General features: G+C 53.4%; 6 protein-coding genes across 6 annotated transcripts; 5 read left to right on the top strand and 1 right to left on the bottom strand.

Annotated features, from left to right (window-relative positions):
• Positions 1-85: 85 nt before the first annotated feature.
• On the top strand, positions 86-2,607 carry J4E93_009060 (uncharacterized protein; the record flags this gene model as incomplete). The annotated part of the gene is made up of 2 exons (XM_049346954.1): positions 86-2,505; positions 2,562-2,607. 2 exons carry the CDS (start codon positions 86-88, stop codon positions 2,605-2,607), a joined length of 2,466 nt encoding a protein of 821 aa, XP_049195909.1.
• A 1,181-nt stretch (positions 2,608-3,788) lies between these two features.
• Positions 3,789-6,708, top strand: J4E93_009059 (uncharacterized protein; the record flags this gene model as incomplete). Its single annotated transcript, XM_049346953.1, has 2 exons — positions 3,789-3,795; positions 3,821-6,708. 2 exons carry the CDS (start codon positions 3,789-3,791, stop codon positions 6,706-6,708), a joined length of 2,895 nt encoding a protein of 964 aa, XP_049195908.1.
• Positions 6,709-8,943: 2,235 nt separating this feature from the next.
• Positions 8,944-9,996, top strand: J4E93_009058 (uncharacterized protein; the record flags this gene model as incomplete). The annotated part of the gene is made up of 1 exon (XM_049346952.1): positions 8,944-9,996. One exon carries the CDS (start codon positions 8,944-8,946, stop codon positions 9,994-9,996), a length of 1,053 nt encoding a protein of 350 aa, XP_049195907.1.
• A 250-nt stretch (positions 9,997-10,246) lies between these two features.
• On the bottom strand, positions 10,247-12,199 carry J4E93_009057 (uncharacterized protein; the record flags this gene model as incomplete). Its single annotated transcript, XM_049346951.1, has 4 exons — positions 10,247-10,720; positions 10,784-11,889; positions 11,942-12,077; positions 12,128-12,199. The coding sequence occupies 4 exons, from the start codon at positions 12,197-12,199 to the stop codon at positions 10,247-10,249; spliced, it is 1,788 nt and encodes a 595-aa protein (XP_049195906.1).
• Positions 12,200-12,774: 575 nt separating this feature from the next.
• Positions 12,775-13,783, top strand: J4E93_009056 (uncharacterized protein; the record flags this gene model as incomplete). Its single annotated transcript, XM_049346950.1, has 3 exons — positions 12,775-13,056; positions 13,236-13,643; positions 13,694-13,783. The coding sequence occupies 3 exons, from the start codon at positions 12,775-12,777 to the stop codon at positions 13,781-13,783; spliced, it is 780 nt and encodes a 259-aa protein (XP_049195905.1).
• Positions 13,784-14,345: 562 nt separating this feature from the next.
• J4E93_009055 (uncharacterized protein) lies at positions 14,346-16,954 on the top strand (the record flags this gene model as incomplete). The annotated part of the gene is made up of 2 exons (XM_049346949.1): positions 14,346-15,488; positions 15,554-16,954. 2 exons carry the CDS (start codon positions 14,346-14,348, stop codon positions 16,952-16,954), a joined length of 2,544 nt encoding a protein of 847 aa, XP_049195904.1.
• Between the last annotated feature and the right edge of the window lie 170 nt (positions 16,955-17,124).

The raw sequence follows: 17,124 nt of genomic DNA, 5'->3' as shown, positions 1-17,124 counted from the left end.
GAGCCGTTGTGAGCTCTGTTCCAGACCCATGGACGCTTGATCAACCACCCACAACTCATCCATAATCCCCCGTCGCACTCGGTCTATGTCTCCCCCGAACGCAACTCCGCAACCCGATGCAGCCCACGACAGCCATGCCGAAAGGGAGCTAGACAAGCTGGACGACCAGCACGATGTAGCCGCGAGCAACCAGAGCGCGCCTTCCGTAGGGCAGCCTACAGAGTCTAAAGCACCGACGGATGACGCGAACACGGCGACGGACGCGGGGCAGCCTAGCCATGTCGAGGCCCAAGACGAGGGGCATGCTGGCAAGGAAGAGCCGACGGATGGGGTAGAGAAAGCACCTGAAACATCAGAGGAGACGAATGCTGCCCCAACAGGTCTCGAGGAACCCCAAGAGAAGGACGCAGTAGCTGCGCAGCCAGCATCTACCGCGCCGATAGACGAGCTCACCACCAAGACAGAGAACACGACGCTGGAACGAGCATCAACACCACCGCCGGAGCTCAGCGAGAAATCAGCAGGGAAAGCGCCCATACAATCGCCGTCGCCTCCACCCCCACCGCCCAAAGACGACAAATACCTCACGACCAGCAACGTGCCCAGCCGAACCACATCCCCAATGTCGCAGGAACGATCGAGTGGGAGAAATTCGGAAGATGCTGCGGCCGACGACTATGGGACGAACCACGACGGCACAAGCGACGCTGTAGATAACTCGCAGGAGGAGATACAGAGCATCATGGACCAGTTCCAAGGGGATGGTGGGCCTGGCGAGAATGAAATTATGTCTCCTAGACTGGAAATTGCGAACCCCATGCTGGAGTCGCCATCGACCCCGTACCCACCGCGAAGATCAAGTCTCGTGCCGCTCGACAAGCCCTTGCCCATTCCGGCTGACGATTCGGCTTCGACCGCCCCGCTCCAATCACCACCTCCTCGCACATCTTCCCTACATCGCGTCGGCACCGGCACATCCTTCGCCGAACCCTCATCGCCCAGCGCACATGCCTCGAAGTACAAGCCAGCGCAGCCAGCACCCGAGCCCGAACCAGACCTACCCTTCGACTTCCACCGCTTCCTCGAACAACTACGCCATCGGACAGCAGACCCCGTCGCCAAGTTCCTGCGCTCTTTCCTGCTCGAGTTTGGAAAGAAGCAATGGATGGTACATGAGCAAGTCAAGATCATTGGTGACTTCCTCGAATTCATCAGCAAGAAGATGGCACAGTGTGAAGTTTGGCGGACCGTCTCAGACGCCGAGTTTGACAATGCGAGAGAAGGCATGGAGAAGCTAGTCATGAATCGGTTATACACACAAACATTTTCTCCTGCGATCCCGCCTCCAGAGCCAGCGTCACCCCGGAAGGGCCGACGGAGACAGGAGCCGCCTGGACCAGGCCGTAGGGGCCAGCATCAGGAGGATGTAGAGCGGGATGAAGTCTTAGCGCAGAAGGTGCGCATATACAAATGGGTCAGCGAAGAGCATCTGGACATCAAACCGGTAGGCGAGAAGGGCCGCAAGTTTTTGCATCTCGCCCAACAGGAGCTATTGAAAATCAAGAGCTACCGGGCACCTAGGGACAAGATCATCTGCATCTTGAACTGCTGCAAGGTCATCTTTGGCTTTCTGCGGACGTCAAACTCTGATCAATCAGCCGATGCCTTCGTACCACTGCTCATTTACACAGTACTACAAGCGAACCCCGATCATCTCGTCTCCAATGTACAATACATTCTACGGTTCCGGAATCAGGACAAGCTTGGTGGAGAAGCTGGCTACTACATATCATCATTAATGGGCGCCATCCAGTTTATCGAGGGTCTTGACAAGACGTCATTGACAGTGACCAATGAGGATTTCGAGAAAAATGTCGAAGCGGCCGTCTCCGCCATTGCCGAACGCCACGCAGCTGAAGAGGCTGAATCTTCGTCTTCATCCGCATTATTGCACCCTACTGCACCCGGCCACAAGCGTATGCCATCACCCCATTATCATCATATAGCGGAAAAGACAACACCGCTGAGACCAGAGCTCACGCAAAGAAATTCAATGGAGGCAGAGACCGCAGGGCCGAGACGGTCAACAAGTCTGAAGGATCGCAAGTCCGAAGCGGAACAGCCAGAGGAAGAGAACGCAGCCGTCGCAGGCTTACTGCGAACAATACAACGGCCCCTCAGCACCATTGGTCGTATTTTCTCCGACAACGATACAAACCATCCGTCTGGACCTGCAGCAGCCCAGAAACCACAACTACCGCCACGTGCGTCAACAGAGTTTCCCGGCAACATGAGCGAGAAGCAACGCCCGTCGCATGACGAAGACCGGCAAAGGCAGAGGTTGACAGCTGAAGACGCTGCAGCGCGACAGGCTTCAGCTGAAGCAGAGGAAGCGAGGCGCATACAACGGCAGGAACACAAAGTCGTAGTCGAGACGCTGACAGGCATGTTTCCCCAGCTGGACCGGGATGTCATCGACGATGTCGTGCGGCAGAAAGAGGGCCGGTAAGTTTTTCAACGATTCATTCCATGCATGTTGACAGATACTAATGTTTGTCTAGGGTCGGTCTTGCAGTCGACGCATGTTTAGCATTAGCGAATCCTTGAAAGATTTATTCATCTTCTCGGTCGAGTTTTTAGAGGAACTTGGTCTTTTCATAGTGAGCCAAGAGCTATTTTACGTTGCATCATCTACACCATTCATCAGTTCCATATCGTACTTGTGCTCCACATAACAAATGATCAAACATGCTGCTTACTCGTCGTTCGCAATTCTATAGTTCGTGTGGCCATTAAGAGCACATGACGCTCCATTGGGCTCCATGGCAAACGATGGAAATATATCTTAGCACGCATTTCCACAGCCGACGCGCGATAATGTAATATCTTACGGGTAAGGAAGGGTGTTTACTATAGCATGTGCTTGTTCGCGTTTGTACGCTTTCAACTTCTCTGTCCAGTCTTCCTCGTTCTCTCGTGTGTCTCCCTTTCAACATCAATTCCACATTCAAGCATTACGTATACAGGCTACTTCTCATAACTCAAAAGAGAGCCTGTATCGTCTTATCAAGTACAGCGGAGTAGATTCAGCGTCATGTCGATAACCATGTCCGGTCACAACCACTCGCTCCTGCCTAATCCGCGCGGGCCACGCATCGAACGCGAACTGCGCGCTCTTTCACTTTCCCTTTCACTTCTCCACCATCTGATCTCGAGCTCACCTGATTCAATGACGCAACACCGCCTCGCTTATTTCGCACAGCCGATACTTTGTTCCGCGATGGCAAATTTGGTGTCGCGATTGAGCGACTCTCCCTCCCTCAACACTACCACCCAAAACACCCACCTCTTCTTCATTTCTTGAACTTCTACTGCTTCACTCAGTCCCTGATTACTCCTGATACACTCAATCACTTTGTTTGCGCTTCGCGCTCCCCACCGCCATCATGTATTCCATGTTCCTGGTCTACGCTCTTCTCCTCATTGTCCTTCCCTATTTTTCTGTCGCCCACCATGTCTCTGACGTGTTGTTTCGCCATGTCCTCCACATCAATATCTTCGAGTTGGAGCTGCAAAAGCATCCCTCTGAAGACGATATTGCCCTTCTGTGAGTAATACCCAAGTGTGAACCATGTGTAGGATGTGCACTGACTCCATGAACCAAATTTCAGGCGAATAAACGCACTTTCTGCCTTACTCGCTCCACTACTCATCTACATCTACTCTCTGTGCTTTCCTTCTCGCCACTCCGGCAAGGACCGTCTATCAGATTTCTCGATCGACATCACATGGATCGTCCGATCTCTTCATGGGATGCTAGTCTGGTGTTTTGGCAAGAAGAAACCCCAGAAACTGTCTCTCTCCTATTGTAAGCAGTTCTACAGGAGCTTCTCGAAGATGGTAGATCTTTCAGACGCGAGGAAGAAAGCCTCCAACATGTCCCGGAAAGACCTCCACCGGATCAACCGGAACAATGTCAGCCGTCGCCTTCATAATAGCAAGATTCGCCTGGACCGGGAAAAGCTTGAAAAGATCCGGCTCGCCTTGGAAAACAACAAGCTCTCACTATCGGTTACTGCATTGAACGACGTCATCAACTCTCTCTTCTCCGACCTCACCAACCCCTCAACTTACGATTCACTACACACTCCAAACTTGGACAAGCTCAAACAAGTACATGAGTCTGTTACATGGTCCGATGCGACTAAAGACACCCGGATCCGTACACTTGTGGCCGGTCACAACAACATGTCGGAAGAGCTTCACCACAAGAATGCGGAGCTCGACATCGCTCGGACCGGCGCATCTGATCTGAAGGATGACTGTCACCGATTGGAGGCGCAACTGCAAAAGCTGGCCGACAATAAATTGAAAATCGAAGAGTCATTTCGCGAATGTAGGAACAACCTGCGACAGGCTGAGTTCAACCGCACCGAGAGTTCTCGAAGAGTGGCGAATCTCGAGACTCAAATTGAGCGAACGCGTCAGTCTGCACGAGATGCCGACGAGCGCGCAGAAAGTATCAACGACGAACTTCAGGACGCCAACCGCCAGATGAGAGACTCCGAGCGCGAACGTGTAAAGCTTGAGGCCGAGTGCGATCGACTTCAGACTGAGTTGAAGACAGCCAAAGAGCAGTTGAACGGTGAAGCGGGTCTTGAGAAGAAGACCCGCGATCTGAACGCTGCCCACGAGCAGATTCACCAGCTACAACTCGATATCTCCCACCTCAAAACGCAACACGCCAACGCCATTGCTGACAAGGATCGCGAAGTCAGCTCTCTCAAAGAGCACCACGCAGCCATCATCTCCAGTAAGGACAAAGACCAACAGGAAGAGGTCAAGAGCCTGCGCACCCAACTCACTGCGACGATCACTTCGAAGGATACGGAACTCGATGCATCACGCGCTCAACACCTTAGTGACCTTACCGCCATCAAGCTCAAAGACGATGAGCTCAAAGCCGCCATCACCGCTCGCGACAGTATCCAGTCGGAGTACCTTTCCAATCAGCTCGCTCCCGTAAACCTGCAAAAGGACGAAGACGCCGAGAAGCTGGAACGTCTACACATCGAACATGCTACCGCTATAACCCGCAAAAACGAAGAGCTCGACATCGTCGTATCTCGTCATGATGATGCAGTCCGGGAGCTTCACAAAGAGCTCAATATGGTCACTCAGCAAAAGGAGGACGAGGCCAATAAGCTGAAAGACTTGCAGATCGAGCACACGGCCGCCTTGACCCTCAAAGACCAAGAGCTCGACACCATTACGTCTCGCCATGATAGCCAATTGCAGGAGCTGCGCAAAGAGCTCGATCTGGCTAGGGACCAAAATGCCGATGAAGCTAAGAAGCTGGAGCTGTTGCTTGCCGAACACGCCGCTGCCATATCCAGCAAGAACGAAGAGCTGGAGAAAGCCCACCACGAACACACTACCGCCATCTCTGGCAAGGAATCAGAGATTGGTTCACTCCACACCGAGCACGCCGCTGCCATCTCTGGCAAGGAATCAGAGATTGGCTCACTCCACACCGAGCACGCCGCTGTCATCGCTCGCAAGGACGCAGAGCTGAAGCAAGCACGCGACGACCACGCTATCGCCATCTCTGGCAAGGAATCAGAGATTGGCTCACTCCACACCGAGCACGCCGCTGTCATCGCTCGCAAAGATGATGAGCTTGCAACATTGCACGCCGGACACGCCGCCGCCATAGTCCGCAAGGACAACGACATGGTTTCTTCTCTAGCGCCACAACAGACATCTTCAGCATCCGAAGGTGAAGAGAAGCGCCGTGCGGATCGTCTGAAGGCCTCGGTAGAAGTACAGGACGCGAAGATCATGGCCATTGGGAGGGAATGGGATGCTCTCGAAGGCATCATCCAAAATGTCAACATGGAACTGATAACCGTGCTGAACAAGTTCGGCAAACCGAGGAACGATTGCCATGACGCCATATGGGCAAGAAGACGACAAGACCCTGAGCGTAAGTGTAAACCCATCCTGTACCAGACGATGTCCACTGACCGAACGATAGTAACGCTTCCGCAAGGTATGCCCTGCCTTGGGACGGCGATGGATATACGTCGTGTAAAGATTGAGCTGGAAGAAACGGTCGATCACCAGTGTGCATTCATCAAGAAGTTCGCTGCAGCCGTTGTCGAGGCTCATCCCGAAGTCATAGAGATGGCAAAGGCCATCGATGTCACTCTCGCCCAACCTGCGCAGCAGGTGGTTCAACCCACCCAGGCGCCTACAACCGCGCCCGCCCCGGCGAAGATGACCCCAGAGAAGCCCCCAAAGGATACATGTGCCTGCGGGTACTTCTTCCTGGTGGCAGATAGCCAGGATGCCTGCCGCGACCATCTCGACGAGTGCGATGACTTCGCGAAATGGGCGCCCGAGAAGAAGACAAGCCTTCTGGGTAAGCTCGGTTTGACTGGCTACCAGCAGTCGAAGCCGACAAAGGCGAAGGCACAGTCGATTACGTGCTTCCACTGTAGGCGTGAATTCGGCAGAGTATACGGGCAATGGTTCCACGGCTCTCATCTCAAGGTAATACTATCCTATACAACATCCAGTGCCTCGCTAACATACATGCGTTCTAGGTCTGCAAAAAGGGCGCCCCCAGCATGCATGATGTTCCCGGCTCGAGCACACCGGGACCGAAGACACCCGTCACCACACCTTCCAGACGCGCCCCCGTGATCGAGCACGGCTGGCAGAATACCGGGTCAGCGAAGAAGGACGAGACGTCAGTCTTCGTTGCTAGTCGCCTTGGGAGAAGTAAACATGCGCAATAGATTATACAAGGCTCTCGGCCCTTGGCTCATGGGAGGGAGCAAGGACATTGAGTAGAAAGAAAGAGATGGAGACTATACCAATCAGTGCGACACCACTAAACTGGGTGTCGTCATTGATGGCGAGGTATAGGACGGATACAGTGCGATGGAAGACGATGATTTTGTTGGATTGTTTTGGGTTTGCGATGGCGTTGATGGAGCAGTTAGTGTTTCGATACCCGTAGGATGATCTCAAAGTTTGACAGCACACACCGGTAACAAAGCCTATACAAATCAATAGTTCAGGTACCCGGGATTCCGTGACTTTGGCTACAGCAGTGATGAGGGTATCGGTGTCTTCCTCGACTAGTGCGGCGTTCGATTGGGATCTTCGCGCGCTCTAACTGCAAGATGCTGGTGTGCAAGGCTGGTTGTCTGGCATCTGCACTGCATTGGGCGGTAAGAGCATATTCCGTTGAGTAGCTCCTCGTCGTTAGGTAATGGATGTCAAGTTGGCCGCATCGAGCACTGGCGGTGAACAAGAACATGGTGCGCAGCTCTTTGCACTGAAGTGGGCTCATTGAAACATACTGAGTAGTCGTCTTCTTGTCGACAAGTACCGAACTGGCAAGTGCGGCTCCAGCCTGTCAGGCAAGCTGGCGTGAGCGTTGCCAGGCCGAGTCACGACAGCGAAGAGCCACTGTGACTACGACTCCACTTCGACTGTCTGGACGCATGGATAGGCTTCTTCGATGTGGAGACGCAGCTAGGAATGGTCTCGAAACAAGAATAGGGGACACCCACGACGCAGGTCCGCGGCTTTGTGCGAAGGTAAGTTCCGCGTTCGATAGACCGGCCAGTCCATCTCGTCACGTTGTCACAAATCTCGTCATCAGCACCAGTCTTTCCAAGGACGAAATCGAATCCTAGCAGCTGGAATGCGATTGGCGAAACATCCAAGCATCACCGCATCTGGGTATGATGGCAGATCTCCAGGGATCCAGAACCGTAGCATAAACTTATTTGTTTGTTTGCAACGGACGACAGGGTCTCCGAACCCCAAAAGGGATGTGCCAGAAACGACGATGCGAATGTTGCCGGGTAGTTAGTAAGGAAGAGGCTCATGCGCAATTAAAGCTTGAGGACTAGTCGGGCAGTCCTAGGCCAAAGTCGTCGGTCGGCAAGCTCAGGTACCACTTCAAACTCTATGACGCACAGGCCGGATCGTTTTAGCCGGCTGCCGCGGTGTACCTGGACAGAGGTAAGCATCGTGTAGCTATTTTCGATGCGACGTCTCTTCGTCATCGCAAGTGCTGATGAGTGTCTTCGTCGGGAGAGACGGACGATGACGGACGTCCACATGTCAGTCGCGGTGGTGGTGGTGGCTGAAACAAGCCTAGCGGCACTCCTGGAACGGCGGATTCCACCACCTAACTGCAGCCAAGATAGCCGACCTCACGAACTCCTGCTTGCGCTACCACCCATATCGGTGTGCGACTCGACGACATCACGAATAAAGGATGCGCTAACGCTACTATTTTCCCCTCGAACGACCCGAGCTCAACCCACTTTAGTTTCAAGGCCGCAAGGCTGCACATTCGCACGGTGCGGAGAAGCCAGGCTAACCTTCCCTCCCTGCGCACATCGGGGCATCTCCCGCAACTCTAACCTGCTTTACCCTCACTCTACCCTGCGCAGCTCAGGCATCTCCCGTCTACCTGCCGTCGATCCCGCAACAGATAGCGTGAAACAGACAATCTAGACAACCCTTCATCACTCTTTCAATAGAGTCACTATGTTTCGAAACGAAGCTACTGTGAGGCTCGCCACCATCATGCTCAGGGGCCAGTCTGGTCACTGACTACGGCTGTCTACTACCTACGAAGGTCTACCATGCGACTCCGAACCCTCGAGTATAAGACCTCATGTTCCCAGCGCCAAAAGTAAAAAGGCATCAGCTTTGATCTCATCTACTTCACACTTTCGCTGTCAGCACTCCACAACACTTTCGTTACTACTCTATACTCGACTTTATTAGTCCCTACTATCGTTTGTGCAGAGCACTTCACTTCTATCACATTTTTACTCGATCTCATATCGCCAATCGTCCAATACTCGACTTTCGTCAAACACATCAACAACAACAACAACAACAGCAAACATGAAGTTCCAAATCGCTCAGGTTCTTGCTCTCGCTAGCATCGCTACTGCTCTCCCTACCAACTACGGCTCGGGAACCACCCCAGCTGCTCCCATCACCACTGGAACTTCTCCCAGCTACGGATCTGGCTCCAGCTCAGGCCCCAGCTACGACTCTGGTGCTTCCGATGAGACTCCCAGCAGCGGCAGCGGTGGCAAGCCCAGCTACGGCGGCGGCATCGGTGCCGGTCTTCCTGGACTCGGTGGCTCTGCTGGTGGCAAGGGCGGCCTCGGTGGCATGATCGGTGGCTTCATGCCCGGCGGCGGCAAGCTTCCTGGCCTCGGTGGCTCTGCTGGTGGCAAGCTTCCTGGCCTCGGCGGCTCTGTTGGTATCCCCGGCATTGGCGGCGCTGCTGGTGCTGGAGGTGCTGCTGGAGGCAAGGGCGGACTCGGCGGCTTTGGTGGCCTCATGGGCGGACTTGGCGGCGCTGGCAAGGGCGGACTCGGTGGCTTCGGCGGCCTCATGGGTGGTGCTCACGGAGGTGCCAATGGCGGCGCTCACGGAGGTGCTGGTGCCGGTGTCGGCGGCGGTGCTGGTGCTGGTGTCGGTGGCTCCGTTGGTGGAGGTGCCCACGGCGGTGCTGGTGCCGGTGTAGGAGGAGGAGCTGGTGCCGGCGTCGGTGGCTCAGTCGGTGGTGGAGCAAACGGCTCTGTCGGCGGTGGTGCCAACGGCGGTGTTGGTGCTGGTATCGGTGGCGGTGCTCATGGTGGTGCCGGTGTTGGTGCTGGTGTCGGTGGCGGTGCTCACGGTGGTGCTGGTGCCGGTGTTGGAGGATCCATCGGCGGTGGTGCTCACGGCGGTGCTGGTGTCGGTGCCGGTGCTGGTGGTAACGCTGGTGCTGGTGTTGGCGGCTCTGTTGGTGGCGGTGCTTCCGGATCTGTTGGCGGTGGTGCTGGTGCCGGTGCTGGTGGCTCTGGCTCAGTTGGAGGTGGTGCTTCCGGCGGTGCCTCTGGCTCTGTTGGAGGCGGTGCTTCCGGCTCTGGATCTGGCTCCGGCTCTGGTGACCACTACTAAGCGGTCGTAGCTGAAGCATCACGCATGCTTCTTGTATATTAGACTCTGGATTGGACGAACGTTAGGATTCGAGATATGACTTTTAATTCATCACTTTACTTAAAACCTTTGCTCCTCTGCAACTCTACTTTGATTCTCTATCTTTCCTTGATTCAGACGAAGCAACTCCTTCTATCAGCAATTCTCGTGAACTCAGGCAAGCCCCAGACTCAGAAACAACACAGCTCCGGCATTGCCACTGAGTCAGCCCTCACTCCAACATACCCAGCACAGCCTCCCAAGGCCTCAATTCCAGCTTCCCACTCTTCGCCTTCTCATCCAACTGCCTCTCGTCATAGTTGCCCGCAACCCACTTCTTGACTTTCAGATCGCCCATCTTCTCCCACGCTATCTGCTCTCCACTGAAATTCAGCACAGTAATGAAGGCGTTCTTCTCGCTCCACCGCCGATACGCAACGACCTTCTGATCCTCCATATCGAGCATCTCGAAATCACCATACACGAAGACGTCCTTGTTCTCCTTGCGACACTCGAGACCGCGCTTCCAGAATGCGTGGACTGAGAGTGTACCAGGTGCAGGTGTGGGGTTTGCGAGTTGGGCTGCGGCGTTGATGCTGGGATAGTCGTCGTTGACACGCATCCAGGGCTTTCCGCTGGTGAAACCGGCTTGGGTGGATGAGTCCCATTGCATGGGTGTTCTGGCGCTGTCGCGAGCTTTGCGTTGCTGTGTAGATAAGATTATGTAGTCAGCTTATGACTCATTTACCATCGTACACACTGTGCTTACCATGATCTTGGCTGCTAAGGCCTGCTTCTCAGCATTGCCAGGGTAGAGGTCGCGGTACTTCTTGAAGAAGTTTATGCTTTCAATGTCCTTGTATTCCTCGGGTTTCCACTCTTTGGGCACGTTGCGCATGCCAATCTCCTCGCCTTGGTATACGTATAACGTTCCGGCGAGAGTAGTCTGCATCAGGCACAACAGCTTCGCGCCATACTCGCGCCACTGGTCGCTGTCATCGGTAAACCTGCTTACACTCCGAGGCTGGTCATGGTTCTCCACGTAGAGAGAGTTCCAGCCGTCGCGCTCGAGCATAAGGCGCTGCAGCCTGTTCACGATCTTCTTCAGGTCCCGCGCATCCCATGGCTGTAGGGTGTACTTAAAATCGCCCGGTACGTTGTCGATGTCGACCAAATCGAAGACAAAGATCATGTTCAGCTCTTCGTTTTCGGCACCGACGACTTTGATGACTTCGTCGTCATCGCGGACGAATGGCATTTCTCCGACGGTGAGGGTGTCGTATTTTGAGAGCACGTCGCGCCGAAGTTCCTTCAACCACTCGTGAAGTCTTGGGCCGTTGGCGTAGTATTTGTCGCCAGGCTGGTACTTATTGTCTTTGACAGAGATGGCCGCGTCCGGGAACGTCTGTACTTTCGATATCATGTTGATAACGTCCATGCGGAATCCAGAGACACCCCTGTCAAGCCAGAAGCGCAGGATATCGTGTACAGCTGCGCGTACATCAGGGTTTTCCCAATTAAGGTCTGGCTGTTCGGGCGTGAAGAGCGATAGGTAGTACTCCTGGGTCTTCTCATCCCAGGTCCACGCAGAGTTGGCCTCTCCTAGGATCTGCGCCCAGTTGTTCGGAGGTACGCGGTTTCCTTGATCATCATACTTTGCAGGCTTCCAGATATACCAGTCGCGTTTCGAAGACTCCTTCGATGAACGCGAGTCTAGAAACCATGCATGCTCTTCCGATGTATGGTTGACGACAAGGTCCATGACGAGCTTCATGTCACGCTTTTTGATTTCTTTGATGAGGTTGTCAACATCGGCTAAGGTGCCATAGCTGGGATCGATGTCCTCGTAGTCTGCAATGTCGTACCCCATGTCCGCTACAAAAGGTCAGTATGCGTATGGCATACATTTTGAACATTCAGGAGTTACCTTGTGGGCTCTTGTAGATTGGCGATACCCATATCACGTCAACACCAAGGTCTTTCAAGTAGTCTAGCTTTTGTGTGATACCAGGGACGTCGCCCCAGCCATCGCCATTGCTGTCTAGAAACGAAGCAGGGTAGATCTGATCGCCATGTCAATATCTGCATCGGCACAACAGCGAGTTATCCATACCTGGTATACCACCGCTTCTTTCCACCAGCGGTGCTTGTCGGTTCCGACATACAGGTCGTTCTTTTGCGACATTTTGGAAATTCTACGCGATGGAAGGAGGCGTGATGTCGTGAAGCTTCGTTGTTTTTAGCATTGCGAGATGCGGTGCAAAGTGGTTCACGTCATAGCCGTATGTGGGTCGAGCCAGTCGCGATGGCCAACAGATGTAGTGCATCTCAACGCGTGGGTGTGTACGTGGGGCGCGTCAACCCTCCCGATGTCGCGGGGTAGCCGTTGTGCCGACACCCAGCCACTCAGACGGAGACACCAACCTTCCCCTGGTATTCTCCATTACGATGCATCTCCAGATGTGCTTTCAGCAGCAACGTGCATCGTAGCCTAGTGTCATTCGCGCAAAATGGTAAATACTGTGAAGATCGCGTTGGCTGGCGTAGCTCACGCGCCAAAATACGTCACCACGCGGCTGCACGGCTAGGCACGCGACCTCCTACCCTCCACAGAAACCGGATGAATGCTACCGCGCAACACGTACTTGTAACAACACTCCCATGTTGCCCCCAGGTTCTTAAAGCTTCAGGAACCCCACCGCATCCGGACCGATAACACGAACTACCAGCTTACACCAGAACCAAGAGAGCTCAGGAGCTATGACGTACGATAACGATGCTGAGGAAAGAGGCACGTCCGGCTCGCGCACTCCACTCCTGGGAAGATCAGCGCATCAGAGGATAGGGCAGGAGAGCGAAGGCCCTAGGTGGACTTTGACGAGTGTCCTACAGTTCTTTGGTGGTGGCATCTATGCTCCGGACTCCACGACGTACGATCCCCTGGAGATACTGCTCAATACCGAAGACGCAGACGAAAAAGACGAACTTACCACGTTATGGCGAGACAACAAGCTCAGTGAGCTCAACTTTGTCGGTGTTGTGGTGAGTTTCCGAACATCTCTTTTGGCGGTTAATACCGGCGCCGTGCCGTCCACATGGCGCATGCTTCACACCTGATCGTGACATCCATGGATGGCTAAGACGAGCACCATCCATTGCATTGGCTTTCCTCGATCAACATTAACGCTCTTCATAACAGCCGACATGCTAATATCTGACAGGCCGCTCTTTTAGCTGGCGTTCTCACATCCACCGGAAGCTGGCCGAACATCTTGCCAAATGGGAAGGAATCGCCATGGTCCGTGCGCACATCGTGGTACTGCGGTATCATATTGTCGCTTTTCAGCATCCTCACAGCTGCTGATCAGACTGTCCGACTGCACCGCCTTTCATCACATCGCGATGGATTGGCCAACATCCGAAAGCTAATTTCAAAGACAAATGGCGAGAAAAGCCACTCATCCAAGACTGGACGTCGGACACCTAGCTTGCTACAAATCGTCACATGGCAAATGCCAGTGATGTTTTTGACCTCCGCTACTGTCTGCATGGTCGTTGGAATGTTTTTGCATGTCTGGTCGGCGACCACACACCTGCACCATCCAACACTGTGGGACGACAATACCAAGGTGCGTTCGTCTCACATCCGTTCTACATAATGTTCTGACTCGTTCAAAAGGTTGCCGTCACGTTTAGTACTGTTGCCGTCCTCGCATTAACGCTGTTCTTCGTCGGTCAGATTTCGCTTTACTCTCCAATTCGACAATGATGTCATACCCACGGACAGATGTTGAACAGATCTGGAATTTTGGGGGAGCCCATACTCGGCTTAGGCCTTGGAAGGCCTTCCTTCCTACCACTATGACGACGATTATTAGCGATTTGGTTCCAATTCCACAGGTGTTTCTTCATTACCCGACTACTAGCAATTCACATTCTGATTGTCGTGCTTGCGCTGGCCTTCGCAGTGTCGTTTGCTCAGTGCGCCTGACCAAATCACGCAATTAATTGACGGGTATAAAGCGACGGAACGCGCCTTCCTCAAGACTTCTCTAGCCAGTCATTCTGCACGTCGTCAGGCAAACGCATTATATAACCCTCATGTCCACCTGTTTCACTACTCGAGCAAATTGGCCTTCGTCATTGCGGGGTTTCCCTTTCTACAGATAGGGCTTGGCTCGCCGACTCCCACGCAGCCAATACAAATTTCCACATCAGCTCACCGCATTTCTTCTATACGCTCTTCACAAACTCAACTGCAACCTTTATATCACAACGTCTTACCCCCACACCATCACTTTCCTGTGTATAATCCGCCGAAGCGACATCTCATGGCGACCACATCAACAGCGGGCTCGTACGAGCAGTACAAGCTTGACACCAACCGATTCATCTTCTGGCTCATTGACACTGCGCATAAGCGGAACTACGACATCGCTGATCCAGCTAAGATCCACCAGCCCTCGAAACGACTGAAGGGCAACGCAAGAACGCAAGCGAAGCAAGCGACCACAACCTCGACCGCTTCGAAGACAAATTACATCATCTCGACGGAAAAGATCCTCGACTTGGCGAAGCATATCGCAGACCATACGGAGACTTCGACAATGCCCAAGTTCGTCTGGTACTCCTACAAGCGGGCTGTGAGAACGCGCCAGGCGTACGCCGATCGGTACGCCCAGGAAGAACTATCGGATGCGACTTCGAACGATGGCCATATCTACTTCTTGTGGCTGTTGAAACACTGTCACAAGATCCTCATAAAGAAGATCGCAGTGCAGGCGGTCAGCAAACCGGAAACTGCCAACGCCGCGCAACTTCGATTTAACATCGCGACTGAACCGACATTAGCGCCATCTCTCCTTCCGATACCTGAATGCGCACAGCAGGCTATTGGTAATAGTCAAGAGACCGTACCGGAAGAAATCACAGCTGCTGAGGCCGAGCAAGAAGCACGAGGTCACAAGCTGGATCAGCTGGCTCGAAAATTTGAGCTCGATATGAAGGTGAAACAAGACGCGGAGGCTGAACTCGAAGCCGAGAGGAAAGCCAAAGAAGAGATCGCTTTGAGGAAGTCTTGTCTGGCGGACGATATGCGCATCATCGTCGAGCAGCTGGAGTCCGACTGGAACGACACTCACAAGGCCGCTAGCAATGAAGGTTACTTGGATGAGACACGAGCTACTCTCATGACGGAAGCTGCGTTCCACCTCATACGCCACAAAGAAGAAGCCTTGGTAAAAGAAGCTCATGAGAAAGGACTGCCGCCATTCGATCCCTCTCTCGATGACGATGACTTCTTCGGCAAGACGTCGAAAGCGCTCAGAAAGATCGAGGCGGAGCGACGTTCACAACCAGGGGAGTATTTGTTCTTCGCACCGCGGTCGATCATCCAAGATGATATTGCGAACCGACACACGAACGAGGACTACGACTTCCTAGTACACTACTTGTTTGAAGCAGCACTAGAACCAGTAAGTCTTCCTTAGTCCACCAAAGGTCTGATCTATTTCCCCACTGATTACTTACCATTGCATAGCAAGCTAGAAGGGCACATGAGGAACAGTACCAGATGCCACTACTAGCAGGATCATTAGACGCTCTGTCTCGCGCGTACGGTTCGCTAGGTTCTTTCGGCTTCATCTCAATGGTCTTCACATTCGTCGCCGAGTTGGCGATCAGAATTCGAACGAAAGACCAAACCCGTTCGCTGAGGGATTACATCCCAATGTCACGACGGGCGAGGGATGAAGAAGCCCAGTTCGCATCTTGGAAAGAGCGGAAAATCATCTTCCCACATCTACTTCAGCAAGTCACAGACTCAGGGTATACACACCGAGGTCTGATCTTAGACCGGCCATTCTCCCGTGCCCGATACGCTAGAATGTGGAAGTTGGCGCCTGATCATCTGTTCTGCGGTTTGCAGAACGACTACCCGATTCCGATATTCAGGACTGTCCAAAATCGAGAAGAGTGGATGATAGATTTCAAGGCGAGGAACGTCAGCAATGGCCCTGGTAATGAGTCTGCGCGTCAAGCGGCTGCCGCTCAGTACATCCTTCCACCACAGGATGGAGACTTCTTGCGTAACACCATTCCGACGCTGAGAGCGAAGCTCTCCCTAGTCCATCTTTTACTGCGCGAGGAAATGGGACTCGGCTTTGCTAATCTCAGCCCGCAAATCTTCGCCATAGCCCATTTGTACAACTGCTTCCAAAAGCGGGGCTGGATCAGCGGGCTCTGGCCGGAGCTTGAGCTCATCATGGACCGGCATTCGAAGAAGATCTTCTCCACCGCAATACCCACGAAACCAGATGAATTTTACTCGCGCCTGCTGCTCGTCGCCGGGTACTCGACCACGTTCATCAAGAAAGCTCGGAATACGGACAAGGACGTTTACAGTAGCCGCGATTTTGGGAAAGCCACCCACAAGACGTGCGAGTTGGAACCGCTTCCGATGACGAAGATTCTCCGCGACTATGTCCACCAGAGGGAAACGGGAGTGCGCACCTGGTATCGCATGGATGAGGAGATGGCTAGGCACAGTAAAGTCTCTTCGCGGACGCAGGGTTCGGGCGACCTGAACATCTCGTCGTTTATCAAGGAGCTTCGCAACTCAGAAGAGCTTCCTCGCGTTCTCGACCGTCTGGAATTCGACTACATCAGTCTGACGCTGCAATGCAACGAGCTTTGCGAGAAGATCGATGCCGAACAAGCAAGATTCAACGTCAGCGGAGAGAGAGTCCACAAAGAGGCGGACTGGAAAGGGCCTACCAGCGACGGGTTTATGATTGTGGCAATGCTTCTCGGAGATCTCGACCGCGTTGTGATGAAGAAGAAGCGCAATCCCAAGGGAAACATGGACATTTCAGATACGACCAATACTATTGACGCAGTTGTTCGAGTGATGCAAGGCTTTCTGGATGGGCTGAAGAAGTAGGAGAAGAGGCCGACGGTCTGATTAGGCAGTTGACTTGAACAATGATACCCCAAAATAGCATCTTCGCGGAGTAATTCGGATGGACTGTGATTGGAAAACTTACCGTATAGCAACGATGCATAAAATTTGTAACTTTACACCACCACCTTCGCTTCATGACTGACTCACTG

Source organism: Alternaria ventricosa (assembly GCF_023758065.1).
Source record: "Alternaria ventricosa strain BMP 2768 chromosome Unknown scaffold_19, whole genome shotgun sequence".
Taxonomy (NCBI): Eukaryota; Fungi; Ascomycota; class Dothideomycetes; order Pleosporales; family Pleosporaceae; genus Alternaria; species Alternaria ventricosa.
Note: the sequence above shows the minus strand (reverse complement) of the source record. Positions and strands in the feature narration are given on the sequence as shown.